This window comes from Branchiostoma belcheri, unplaced genomic scaffold, assembly GCF_001625305.1.
Source record: "Branchiostoma belcheri isolate BF01 breed outbred unplaced genomic scaffold, Haploidv18h27 scaffold109, whole genome shotgun sequence".
Classification (NCBI taxonomy): domain Eukaryota; kingdom Metazoa; phylum Chordata; class Leptocardii; order Amphioxiformes; family Branchiostomatidae; genus Branchiostoma; species Branchiostoma belcheri.
This window is the reverse complement of record NW_017802480.1, coordinates 1,025,301-1,038,967: the sequence shown is the minus strand read 5'-3', so window position 1 is coordinate 1,038,967 and position 13,667 is coordinate 1,025,301. Positions and strand designations below refer to the sequence as shown.

The following is a 13,667-nucleotide window of genomic DNA, read 5'->3' as shown; positions in this document are numbered from 1 at the left end:
TTCTAGACATATCTAGGCTAATTTTGTCTGATAGAAATGTACAGAATCGTTTGAAAACGTAGTCGAAATGAAGTCTCGCGATTGGCGAGATTTGGTTGTGACGGACGGATCTTGTGATTGACCTCGAGGTCACGCCACTTGTGACTAGTGAGATCTGGTGTGTGCATGCGTGGTGCGAGTTTCGTGGGTTATTTCTTACTTTACAGATCGGACAAGCCTGCTTAAGATGGTAAGAAAGAAGTGTAGGCTTATTAGAACGTAGAATGATGTTGGAAACTTCAAGTTTAAGTTTGTAAACTTAAGTGTTCCTTGCTGGAAAGCTGAGAAAAATATGTTTGTGGGAGGGGGGCAAGTAGTACATCCAACAACAACATATGAACTAACTTGTATAACGTAAACTAATAGTTGCTCAATAATGTGTATTTGTGTATACGACTATTTCAGGTCCCCATTTCCTTTTTTCACAGACTGTATAAGGTAATGGTAAACGTAATTCTTTGAGCCATGACCAATTGCAAATTAACATAATGTAACGTTACTAGTAATATTTTGAAATTATCAGCAACAGTGTCTACATGTAACTGAGCCAGAGGGTTGTCTATGGTAACATTTACTTGATGGCATGTTGGTCCTGGAGCCGAGGAGCTAGCCTGTGTAGTCAAGGCCCGCACCCAGAAATTAAGTGTCACTAGTACATACTATGATACTGTAGTTCACAGTCTTAGCATCTTACTTTAGAGCTGAAGAATATTGAAGAGTTACTGATACTCAGGTTTTGTCGTTGCCAGACGACCAGTCCGGTGACAGCCAGTCTGGACCGGGTGCCAGACCAGGTGGGATATCTGGTCATGAACGAGGATGGAGCTGTCATGGCTGTGAGTACTTGTCTTACATCTCACTAGATTTCATGTCAAGTTTTAAAATTGATATCTTCTACTTGTACATGCCCAGATCTTAAATACAAAATTTGCCTATATAAAATGTTAATGCCTTAAATGCCTATGTTTTCAATGTAATGCCTTAGTAAGATTAAGAAACTACCTGGATTTTTTTCTTAAACAAAATTTGTGTGGAATACAGATAGGGTGAATACCTTTAGAAAATTATGAAAGTCCAATTTATTTTGCTAATCATGTTGCTAATCCAATCTTACCTAACAAGAACCCTTAAAAGTTCAGACTAAACTTACCTAATGTATGTACCTAATTTTGTACTACTACTAGTTGTTGGGTTAGAACTTGGAGAATGTTAGAGTTGAAGAATGAGGAGGCAGAGTGTAGGTTTGTTATTCTCTGTAATGTTCCAGTCTTCAGGAGAGTTAGAGAATGACGAGGCAGCGGCAGGAGTGATTATGAAGATGGTGGACGTGGCGCTCAGACTACAGACCGGCACAGACAAACAGGAACCCTTCAAACGATTATCAGGTCAGGGACCTTTTCTGTCTTTTTGGGATATCAGTGACAGTCAAGAAGGAATCTATTGGCAGACACTTGAATGCCTTCTTTATTAGCAAGTGCAAGGTGATGTCTGGTCTTGGTAGGTTGAAACATTTGTCACACCATTGGTCCTGCATATCTGATTTCAAATGTTGTTTAAAGCTACTTGATAGTTGATGATAAAAATTGTATTGTGTAATCATAATCAGATACAGTGTGCTTTTTAGAAAGAATGAACATTTGAGACTTCTGAGCTTCCACTAAGCCATTACAGGCATGCAGAAGATATGTATGTAACATTATGCTTCAGAAGTGAGGTTAAAAATGAGAGACTTGCATAGAATTATAACCTTATGATTTTACTTTAATGAGACGTATTAGCTGTCACTTTGATTATCAATAATGATCTCTCTTTTGCCTTCCAGTGATCTACCATGAGCACATGTACATGGTCACCATTTCCAACCAGAAGATCTATGTCAGCAAGAGAACAAATGAGCATCATGAACCCATCACTGTCTAGCACGAATGGCACATTTCCACTTCTTATTTTGCTTTTTGTTTTTTAAACAGCAATTTATTGACTACTATGTATAATCATACAGGTGCAACATATGTGACAATATGCATTTCAGTTGCATAATTAGCACAATTAGAGATACAACTAGTCTCTTGACTAGACATGCACTACATATAACTTTGTAGTCGTTTCTCAAATAACAAAATCATGTGAATTTGAAATCTTCTCAAATGTTTTGAAGGGGTTCTGTTTCATATCTCTTTCTCCATACTGGTCATCCTAAGCATAATGGCTATCCTAATCAAATGCTGATAATAAAGCTAATCTTTCTGTACATTTTCATTGTCAAATGTGTTCTATTTGAACCTTATCACAGCTGCCTAACCCCATAACCAATAGAGAATTGGCAGCCAAACAGCTGCCTCAGTGTGGTTAAGGTTAAACTAATAATAACAGGTTCATGAGGTACATCATTCTGGTTCCTAATCCAATGAACAGTTACACAAACATTAGACACACACTGCATGGTTTACACACAACAACAAACAACTTTATTATATCAATCATTGTACACAACTATTGCTCTGGCATCAATGTTTCATACCATACTCCTCTTGCACATTTATCTGTGTACTATGATTAAAATCATTTATTTTCTCAGTACAGCTATGCAATCAGATAAACTGTAAGCCTCTTCATGCTTTTCCTTTTGCTTCATGACACAACAGATCTATCATAATACATTTTGTAAATTGTTGGTAACAATTGTTAGATACATAATTCATTTTGATATATACAACCAGGAAACAACCAACAGTGATACTTTACACAGAGTGTACTTACAAGAAAGGGAAGAGAATTTGTCTTTAGTGACATTGTCATTTTCTCATTTTTTTCCATTATCTCATCCAAATCTGAACAGGACAACCTCCCTTTGGTATAACACACCAGCTTGACCAAAGTTGTTACTATCCCTGTACAAACATTTTATTTGTATATGTTGCAACTGTGCATTATATCTGTAAGCTGCATGTATGATAACATGATCTAAGTAGTCACTAGAACGTTGCCAACTGGCCAGTGGGCATGTGTCACCAGCATGAGAGCATGATGTTTTGTTGGCATATAGCAAGTTTATTTTTTGTACAGTACATCTATTTTTTTGTACAGTACATCTGAATGTACATATTTAAGTCTGGCAGGCACTGGTACAGATGTCAGCAGAACTTGAGCTGAATACTAGTAGATGATGTACAATTCAGTGCATTGTCTAATTTTTGATGGCAGTGGTGTTGGTTGGTGCTTCCTGATGTTTAACAGCCACTCCAGGGTTTGTAACAGGGATTCTGTGGTTTAGTGATTAGCAGCTAGCTCCGTGGCCAGTTCACAGGATTGCCTTTTCCGGGATTTGCACATGCTTCTGTAGCTGGTACATTTGTTGTTGCAGTTCTTTGCATGGGATGTGAAGTCGCTGGTCCCCAGTTTGAGGACATTCACACCTCGAACACATTAAACCTCCATGTTAAAGAACCCACCACACATATCAGTAGGAGTAGGGATGTAACTACTGTGAGCAGTCAGTCAGTTATGTCACCCAGCAAAGCACAGAGCTGGTGTGTTATGCCTTTAGATAATTTACTGGTTATGCAGATGTGATGTTTTAGCCTCATCCCTCTTCTTGTCAGTAACAGTATTCAGGAGCAGCACCATTACAGTATATTGTGTCCAGTTTGCAAAATTTCTAGTTGTAACTTATTTACATAAACATTACATGAACAGTGAAGTAATGAAATATATGAAGAAGGGGAGAAAAGAAGCCTAAAAAGCTTTTGCTAAGCACTCATATAAACTTAACGAAATAATTCTCAAATGAAACAGTACAAGGAACTATGTAAAAGTATAGTATGACAAATCTTAACAAATTACAGATTCTGAACTACAATATTATGATTTCATCCAGCCTACATTCCTTTTGGTGGAAATGACACAAAATATGCGATAACAATTAAACATACACAACTCAAACATTCCCCAACCACATTCTACCGGTATTTTCATCTATGGCTACTTGTGTTACACAACTTACAAATGCTTGAAGCAAATCTTTTATGATTTGCATAATTCAGTTTGCAGTTAGTTTGGAATTTGAAATTACAGCTGAGCTACTCTTACTTTCACGGGTCGTAGCAGAGAAGACAGACGTTTGTTTGTGCTGGTAACATTGTACTTTTCGAAAAGAACAATGACCCTTCCTGTAGCATGCAGATTCTGATGAGTGATACAACTCAGGCATTTGAATTCAAGTGTTTGGTATTGAGAGAGAAAGCTGAAAGTTTTATTAAACATATGTTGTTTCACCAGATTGCTATTACTTTAATGAAATCACGACGGGTCGGTGGTGACTTGATTCTAAATTATGCAAATTTTGCAACTTGCACTATTTTGAACAAATGCATGCCTTTGCTAACAAAAAATTTCAAATTAACTTTGGAAACTATGTTATAATTTCATTACATCTAATGTTATCAACCCAAATATGTCACGAGCATTAATTATGCAAATAAGCTTCTCATTAGCATAAGTTATGTTATGATTCCTACCAAAAAAAAGAGATAATGAGAAGGTGTTTAATTTATACAACAGTCCGACAGAAAGCAAATGTTTCAAGTTTTGGTCGATTTGAATTTGAAAGTTTTTCCCTTTGCCCATTCTTTTAGGTGCTAGGGAGGATTGGTTGTGTTTTGGGTCCCTGTCCCAGAAATTTCCCAAGGCCAATGGGTGTTTGGTAATATTGGGTCAAAACACTCTTGGCTTATTGTACTTTGGGCTCCGTCCCCTGGGATCTCCCAAGGCCAGTAGGTGTTAGTGAGAACGGGGAGGGACCCTCGTCTTGCAGTATTTCGGACCTCTGTCCCAGAAATTTCCCAAGGCCAATAGGTGTTTGGTAATATTGGGTCCAAACACTCTTGGTGTATTATACTTTGGGTTCCCTCCCCTGGGATCTCCCAAGGCCAGTATGTATTGGTGAGAATAGGGAGGGACCTTCGCCTTGTTGTATTTCGGGCCCCTGTCTCAGAAATATCCCATGGCCAATAAGTGTTAGGTAATATTGGATCCAAACAGTTTTGGTGTATTATACTTTGGGTTCCCTCCCCTGGGATCTCCCAGGGCCAGTAGGTATTGGTGAGAATGGGGAGGGATCTTCGCATTTCTGTGTTTTGGGTCCCTGTCCCAGAAATTTGCCATGGCCAATACGTGTTGGGTAATAATGTTGGATCCAAACACTCATGGCCTATTGTATTTTGTGGTTCCCTCGCTAGGATCTCCCCTGGCGTATCTGTGATGGAATAGATGGGCAAAGATCTTCGACGTGTTAAACGTCGCACCCCCTCACGTACGATCACACATTGCCAACAGGCCTGGTGATTTCCGTATGTTCTTGCACAATCTACCTTGACTTCAAGTATGGGGGCTCTGTATGTAAGAAGGGTACCAGCTGTGGACTGCTGGACCTGTCCGATCAAGTTTGTGACCTGTCCGAATTTTGTGACTGTTGGAAGGGACGGCTCTGCAGCAGCACTGTAAAAGTGTATGGGCTCATCGTCAGCTTCAGTATTGTGATCTGGAATCTCTGTGTAAGTGTGTGGGATTGCCGGCAAAGGCTGCTGAACTACAGCTAGGTGATCAGGGATCTCTGTGTAAGTGTGTGGGGTTTCCGGCAAAGGCCGCTGAGCTACAGCTAGATGATCTGGAATCTCTGTGTAGGTGTGATCAAGAGCATTGAGCACATCATCTGAGATCTCGTGGGCCTGTTGGAGTGCGGGAGGGCCATCATGAGCAGCATTTACATCATCTGGGTTCCCCCAGTAAATGCACTGAATGGGACAGAGAGAGCTGTTCTCTCTTATATTTGGCAGACACTTCTTCAGCAGAAACAACAAGATCGCAAGTAACAAGACCAAAACGCACACACTTGAGACAATCGGGATGAGGGGGAGCTTTGATGCTGGTTTAGATTTATGAAGTGTGGTTTGGAGAGTGCGTGGCAGCAATGTGGATGGTAGTATCGTTGCTGTCTGGTCTGTAGATGTGTAATTTTCCGTTGTTTGGGATCTACTGGTCATGTCGAGCTTGGGTGTAGGGAAGCTTGTTGGGTCTGTGTCGCGATCATGCTGTATAGGGCATTCTTTGTGGATCCTCTTTGGGACGGAGCGAATGTCTAAGTACAACGGGACCGAATTGTGTTTCGAGAGGAGAATACAAGATAGATCTAACTTATCTGTGTGGTTAGTGCCTGCATTGGTTCTGTTCTTTCTTTCGTTTGATACAGTGGCTGACTCTACACTGCTGGCTAACACCGTGTCCGGCGTGTCGTCTACTAGTATGGCCAAATCTGCCCTGGTCGTATTCCCTACACCCATGGACACCAGCTGTAATGTGGAGTTACCTCTCAGAGCCACTGTGACGCCCAGGTTATGTTCCCACACCTGTCGGCACTTTTCTCTGTACTTTTGGTAGCTTGGGTCTCTTTTGTCTGGGAGGTCATTGGTAGCGATTGCAACGAAACGCGAAAGGTCTGGGGCCGGGGGATCGTAAGCAACCTCGGTACATAACACAGTAAAGTGTTTTGATTTGTGACGAGGTACAGCATCTATCGAGTCAAACCGCCATGAGAATGACTTTTTATTTATTCCTGGGTAGTGCCCGACACAGAAATAGAAGTAAGGCACCTCAACAGATATGATTTGCATGTGCTGTAGGAATCCATGCGCATGAATTGAAACAGCCCATCCCAATTTGTGGGACATTTCAACCTGCACTGTTGCCAAGCTGGAACCACTCACATAGAAGATTGACATAAACTCCAGTCCCCACAGGACCCTTTGGTCGAGACAGGACAGAGCACTATCCTGAAGATATATCTCATATGGACGCACATTCTTGAATGTACTTGGAGGAATGGTCTTGATGTTATTTCCCCCCAAGTACAGGTAAAACAACTTACTCTGCCCAAAGAACCAGTCGGGGTCTAAAACAGGCAACAAATTGTTTTCAAGACTCAACAAGAGAAGCCGAGGCATGTTGCGAAAGCACCCATGCTCAATCTGTGCTATTCTGTTATTGGATAAAGTGAGAAAACCAAGCTTCTCCAAGCCGTTGAACCAGCTCTGTCTCACGTGCGTTAGCCGGTTGAAATCTAGGCTCAGATATTTCAGATTCGAAAACCCAACCAAAGCGTTTTCCTCCACATCTGTGATTTCATTCTCGATCAGGACCAACGTTTCTACTGAGGACCTGTTGGGCGTCAGTTTCTTTTCTGATAGAACGCCGAACGGACGGCCCCTGATGCCCAGTGCTTTTTCCATGCCTTGCCAACAGGGCGCAGTATGTCTGAGAGTACTTTTAGTATTACTGACAGCACCAACACTGCTCTGTCGTTCCTGGCGGTTGCACAAGATACATTTATCTGACTGGTACCGAAGTGCTTCAGGCATGGAGTCGTGCAAGCATTCAGACCAGCTCGCACTCGTGCAGAGAGGAAAGCAGAAGCTTGCAGAGGCAATTTCCGCAACTACCAAGGCCAGAAAAAACAGCAAGAACAACATGGACGTTTTCTGTCTAACACTTACAGCCATGAGCAATGTCTCCTTGTAGATTAAAAGACAGGAAGAAAGAAAGAAAGAAAGAAAGGCTAACCTGGTTATAATTAGAAATGGACGACGATCAGCCAAATGTCCGACGACAGAAGATATTTTTTTGCGTCTGACGGGGACGTCGTGGCACCTCCTCCGTTCGTTCTTCGCCTTATTTCCTGTTATATAAATGTCTTTTGGGCAATAATATTCATGACTCATATATGAATACAAGGATACAATTCAGCCGCACGTGAGGCTTTGCCCTTGTGGTAGCGGAAGAGTTCCCTTCCTGATATTCAGACTTAATCTCCAAGCAGATCCCCGCTGGCAAAAAGACAGTATCAAATTGGCCAGAGAAGGTCGCCAGCCACCGACGGGTGGGATTGGCGACAAAAAAACGGCCATATATAAAAAGCTAACTATCATTCCCCCACAGCCTCTGCTTGGAGAGTAATTCAGACCGATTCCCACTGGTGGTAAAATGTTAGATAAGATGATATTTTGGGTTGTTCAAGATGACACATGCGTCTAGACATTGCTGGTTATGGCGACCATATGTATGTTGATGTATACTTACTTTACTTACTTTGATGTATTGTTATGTTTTATGTACTCTCTCCTGGAAGTATAGCTGCCACCCTTGGTTGGGCAGCGAAAGGAGGGTTTTTCCTCAATAACCACATGACAAGGGCTGCTGTTGACTGGGGAAATTGACATGTTATGAAGTGACTACCGCCGTAGTACATAATGACCAACCCCTAAGGCAACCCACTAATAACCTGGCCCCTAGTAACCTAGGTTTAATTGGTCTGGCACCACAACAAAAGGGCAGCATTTAACGTCCAGAATGTCTGTTTCTCCCCAGTTCCCCCAAATTCTCGCTTTCAGTTTCACATGTTTTTATGTGTAGTCACATTATGTCACGTTTCTTGAAGATTTTATGTCGCCAAATTTACACAAAAGTCACACTACTTCTGGTAGTGAAGACTCCAGAAGCATGGTCACTTAGCACTTAATTATGCACGCTGTGTCAATTTCTGAAATGTTTAGCTTTGAGAGAAAGCAAAAAATTTCTGTAAATTTGAAATATAAATTTTCATCAGGTTGGTATAACCTAATGAAATCACCATGGTGACAATTTGATTGTACATTATGCAAATTTTACAATACTATAATACTCATCTGCATAAATGATGTTAATGACCCAAAATAGGGATAATGACAGAGAACAGTCCGAATGATAGGAAATATTTGATGTTTTTCCCTATTTACATCTGGTAGTTTGTCCATTCTCATTGGGTGTTAGGAAGAGATCCCCGTCTTGTTACATTGTGTCCCAGAAATTTCAATGGCCAATAGGTGTTTGGTAATATTGGGTCCAAACACTCTTGTCATGGTGTATTTTCGGTTCCTTCTCCTGGGATCTCCCAAGGCCAGTAAGTGTTAGTGAGATTAGGGAGGGACCCTCGCCTTGTTGTGTTCCGGGCCCCTGTCCCAGAAATATCCAATGGCCAATAGGTGTTTGGTAACATTGGATCCAAACTCTCTTGGCATGGTACACTTTGGGGTTCTCTCGCTAGGATCTCCCCTGGCGTATCTGTGATGGAATAGATGGGCAAGGATCTTCTACGAGTTACATGTAAACGTCGCATCCCCTCAGCTGAGCTCGCACATGGCCTATAGGTTTGAAGAATTCCGTATGTGCTTGCACAATGTCGCTTGACTTTCGTGGGGGCTCTATATGTAACCAGGCTGTCAGCTGTAGACGGGTGGCCCTGCCTGATTTTTGTGACTGTAGGAAGCGACAGCTCTGCAGCAGCCCTGTAAAAGCGAATGGTCTCATCATCCGGGCTGTCTAAGATGTTACGATCTGAGTCGACTTCTAAGGAATGGACGGCGGCAGGTAGAGACTCGCAAGATACTGCGACATCTTGGACCTCCTGTCGTCTACGTCTTAAAGAAGGAAGGGTGTTATACTTGCTTCTCCGCGCGGACCTTAGAGCAGCAAGGGTGGCATCGCATGCAATCCCCCATGGTAATGGTGGGAGGGTAGGTAGAGGCCGCTGAGCTAAAGCTAGGTTATCAGGGATCTCTGTGTAAGTGTGTGGGATTGCCGGCAAAGGCCGCTGGGCTAATGCTACATGGTCCTGAATCTCTGTGTAAGTGTGTGGCATTTCCGGCAGAGGAGGCTGAGCTATATCAACGTGATATGGGATCTCTGTGTGGGTGCAGATGTGTGGCATTGCCGGCAAAGGCCACTGGGCCAGAGCTACAACATGTTCTGGGATCTCTGTGTAACGGTGATCGCGCGCAGAAGGGCCCTGAGTTGCAATGGCTACATCATCTGGGATGTCTTGGAGTGCGGAAGGGCCTTGGGCAGCAGCGGTTACATCATCTGGGTTACCCCACTGAGTGGGACAGAGCTTTGGCAGGCACTTCCTCAGCAGAAACCCCGAGGCCGAGAGTAAAATGATCAGAGCGCTCACGATTGGGATAAGGAGAGGAAACTTTGATGCTGCTTTTGATTGATCAAGTGTGGTTTGGAGAGTGCCTAGCTGGGTTGCGGAGGACATCGCGATCGAGTTCTCGGCTGTAGATGCGTTTTCCATTACTGTTTTAGATCTAGTCTTGGGCCTAGGTGTAGGGAAGCCTGTTGGGTCTGTGTCGCTTTTATGCTTTATAGGGCATTCTTTGTGGATTCTCTTTGGGACGGAAGGGATTTCTAAGATCAACGGGTACGATTTGTGTTTGGAGAGGATGATACAAGTTACATTTGTGAGGTTATTACTCGCATTGGTTCTGTTTTGACTTTCAGTGGCTGACTCTACGTCGCTGACTAACAACATGCCTGATGCATCGTCTACCAGAATGGCAACGTCTGCCTTACTTGTGTTCCCCAAACCCATGGACACCAGCTGTAAGGTCGAGTTATCTTTCAAAGGAACTGTAACGCCCATGTTGTGTTCCCACACCTGCCTGCACTTTTCTCGGTACCTTTGGTAGCCGGGGTCTCTTTTGTCTGGGAGGACATGGTCATTTGTGGCAATGGCAACAAAACGCGACAGACTTACATGTATGGGGCTTGCCGTTAGAGAACTAAGAACCTCATCACATAACCAAGGGATGTGTTTTGTTTTGTCACGAGGCACAGCATCTCTCGAGTCAAACATCCAGAAGAAAGACTTCTCGTTTCTCACCTGGTGGAGTTTGACGCAGAAATAGAAGTAGGGCACCTCAATAGATATACTCTGCACTTTGTACTGCTTGTAATCATTGTCGTTTATTGAAATAGCCCACCCCAATCTGTGGGGCATGTCATCATGCACTGTTGTCATGCTAGAACCACTCACATAGAAGGTTGACAGAAGCTCCTGTCGCCACAAAACTCTCTGGTCCAGACAGGACAGAGCACTATCCTGCAGGTATATCTCAAACGGACGCACATTCTTGAATGTACTTGGAGGAATTGTCTTAATGTTATTTCCCCCCAAGTACAGGTAATACAACCTACTCTGCCCAAAGAACCAGTCGGGGTCTAGAAAAGACAACGAGTTGTCTTCAAGACTCAACAAGAGAAGCCGAGGCATGTTGCGAAAGCACCCATGGTCAATCTGTGCTATTCTGTTATTGGATAATGTGAGGAAACCAAGCTTTTCTAGGCCGTTGAACCAGCTCTGTCTGACATGCGTTAGCCGGTTGAAATCTAGGTTCAGATCTTTCAGATTCGAAAACCCAACCAAAGCGTTTTCCTCCACATCTGTGATTTCATCCTCGATTAGTGCCAACACTTCTAACACAGACTGGTTAAAGGGCGGGAGGTTGCTTTCTGATAGAACACCGAACGGACGGCCCCTGACAGCTAGTCCTGTTTCCATGCCTTGCCAACAGGGTACAGAGGGGACAGGAACGAGAGCGTTACTGCCATTAACAGCAGTAGTACTCAGTTCCTGGCGGTTGCATAGGATACATGTATCCTTCCGGTGGCGAAGCACTCGAGACATCGAGTCGTGCAGGCATTCAGACCAGATAGCACTCGTACAGAGAGGGAAGCAGAAGCTTGCCCTGACCGTTCCCATAGTCACCATAGCCAGAGAAAATAGCAGGAATGTGACCATTTTCTTTCTAAGAGCCATGAGGTAGCCTCCTCCAAGAGAAAAAGAAAGAAAAGTTACAGCACTGACCTGGTTAGCTTATCAGCAGTGGACGAGGATCAGCCGAATGTCCGATGATACTAGTACCTGTTCGTCTGACGGGGAGTCGTGACACTTTTGGATGCGGCAGTGCCTCCTCTACACACGATGCCCACTTATATTAATGTAGTCCACGCGTAATATTGATGAAGCAGACAGGATAGGACACAGGCTGCCCCTGATATTTTTGCCCCCAGCGCAGCGAACGACTTCCCTTCCTGATACTCAGACTGATTTCCACCGGTACATGGTCTGGCCTGTGGCAAAATGGTAGTCACTGGACTATAATTAGAACGCCGGCTGCCAAACAACCTCCAGGCCGACCCGTATGATTGTGATTGCCAGGTTAGCAAAATGTTAGATGATAAGATGATAGCTTTTAGTTTCTTGATGAGTGATGCCCAATAGTTTGTGAATCGAAGCTAAGGTGTGAAACATTGGCCGCATTGGACTTTTTGGAAAGAGATTGAAGGTGCTAAACCTGCCCAAACGTTGCTGGCTGTGGCGACCTATTAAGAAGAAATGCTGTTGTGACTTGTTATTATGTTATGAAGTAAATGTCATCGAAGGACTAACCCAATCCCAAGTAACATGTTTTTGAATATTGTGGACTAGGATAGCGTTATACTGATTTACACCTCTTCCATATATTGGCCATGAAATCCAACATGTTAGTGCTGCTATGGAGGTCACAATGATGACATACAAATGGTTATGCACAGACCACATTTGTGTGGGTTTCTCTCACTCTCTCTTCCTGTCTCTCTAGCTGTGTATAATGATGAAAAGCTGCTGGCAAAGATTTACATCCCCAGGCAGTGGAAAGCGCTTCTTCCTGATAGTCAGACACATTTCCACTGAACAGTCCTGCGGCAAAAGGTTAGGTGTTGAGAAAGTGGCTTCTGGTCTCTTAACCCTTGTCCTGCGGAGCCCGTATATATATGGGTTGCACATACAATACCATCTATACAGTGCCCTGTATATGTACGGTTTCGCATAAAAGTACATGTATGGTTGACATATGATCAACTTATGCATGTGGAAAAGTGACAGAGTTGAATCCCTTTGACTGTTTGTCAGGAGGAGGAGGAGGAGGAGAAACATGCAGAACACAATATATTTCATCCATACCATATATGGTATGGACTGAAATATAATGAAGGAATTCATGTAGTGATGTTCAACCTGAAGGGGACCATTCTACAGTCACACTGCCAGGGTTCCCGTCGAGTTGTATCATAGAAGTAGATAAAAAACCAAAAGCTGAAGAGGGAATGAAAGACATATTGTTCCTATGAAGGAACAAGAGTTTTAGTTGGGGAAGATTTGAGAATACACCAGACTGAATCACTGTTATCTTGTTATCATACAGGGACAAAAGGTGAAGCTGTGTTAGGTTTGTACAATGTAAGTGCTATGACGGCGTCCACGATTGTATTAGCTTCCCAATGGTCTATTATAGTCGTTGAACAACCATACACATGTAGTTCACAATTTGTATAAACGAAACGCCTTTGGAAAATGCCGCATTTCTTGATTCTTTTTATTATAAATGAAGAAATGAAATATATATTTTTGTCCTTGATAATTTATTTTCTAAGACAGCCTACCTGTCCGCTGTTTCCCATGTATTCTATGTATATTTTTTTTATTACGAAAAGAGGTATAAAGGACTGATTGGAAGGGGGTAGAAGAATAACAAGGGGGGGGGGGAGAAGAAAGAAAGAGGAGGAATCTAATTTCAACTTTCTTTGAATACAACTGACACTTGAATTCATGATGTTGCTTACAACAATAAAAGAATGACAAAAGCTTGTCATACAAAGGAGTTCTCTTTCAGCACCAAGAAAAGATGCTGTCTACTACATGTGAGTTTTCTGGTGTA

At 42.8% G+C, this 13,667-nt stretch overlaps 3 protein-coding genes across 3 annotated transcripts; 1 reads left to right on the top strand and 2 right to left on the bottom strand.

The window, feature by feature from the left end:
* Window positions 1-136: 136 nt before the first annotated feature.
* Window positions 137-2,260, top strand: LOC109481503 (ragulator complex protein LAMTOR4-like). Its single transcript, XM_019784083.1, has 4 exons — window positions 137-229; window positions 789-875; window positions 1,307-1,424; window positions 1,862-2,260. The coding sequence occupies exons 1-4, from the start codon at window positions 227-229 to the stop codon at window positions 1,957-1,959; spliced, it is 306 nt and encodes a 101-aa protein (XP_019639642.1). The 5' UTR covers window positions 137-226; the 3' UTR covers window positions 1,960-2,260.
* Window positions 2,261-5,695: 3,435 nt separating this feature from the next.
* LOC109481104 lies at window positions 5,696-7,562 on the bottom strand. Its single transcript, XM_019783583.1, has 2 exons — window positions 6,285-7,562; window positions 5,696-5,713 (listed from the first exon to the last, which is right to left on the bottom strand). Exons 1-2 carry the CDS (start codon window positions 7,560-7,562, stop codon window positions 5,696-5,698), a joined length of 1,296 nt encoding a protein of 431 aa, XP_019639142.1.
* Window positions 7,563-9,044: 1,482 nt separating this feature from the next.
* Window positions 9,045-11,467, bottom strand: LOC109481095. The gene is made up of 2 exons (XM_019783570.1): window positions 10,416-11,467; window positions 9,045-9,189 (listed from the first exon to the last, which is right to left on the bottom strand). Exons 1-2 carry the CDS (start codon window positions 11,465-11,467, stop codon window positions 9,045-9,047), a joined length of 1,197 nt encoding a protein of 398 aa, XP_019639129.1.
* Window positions 11,468-13,667: the final 2,200 nt, after the last annotated feature.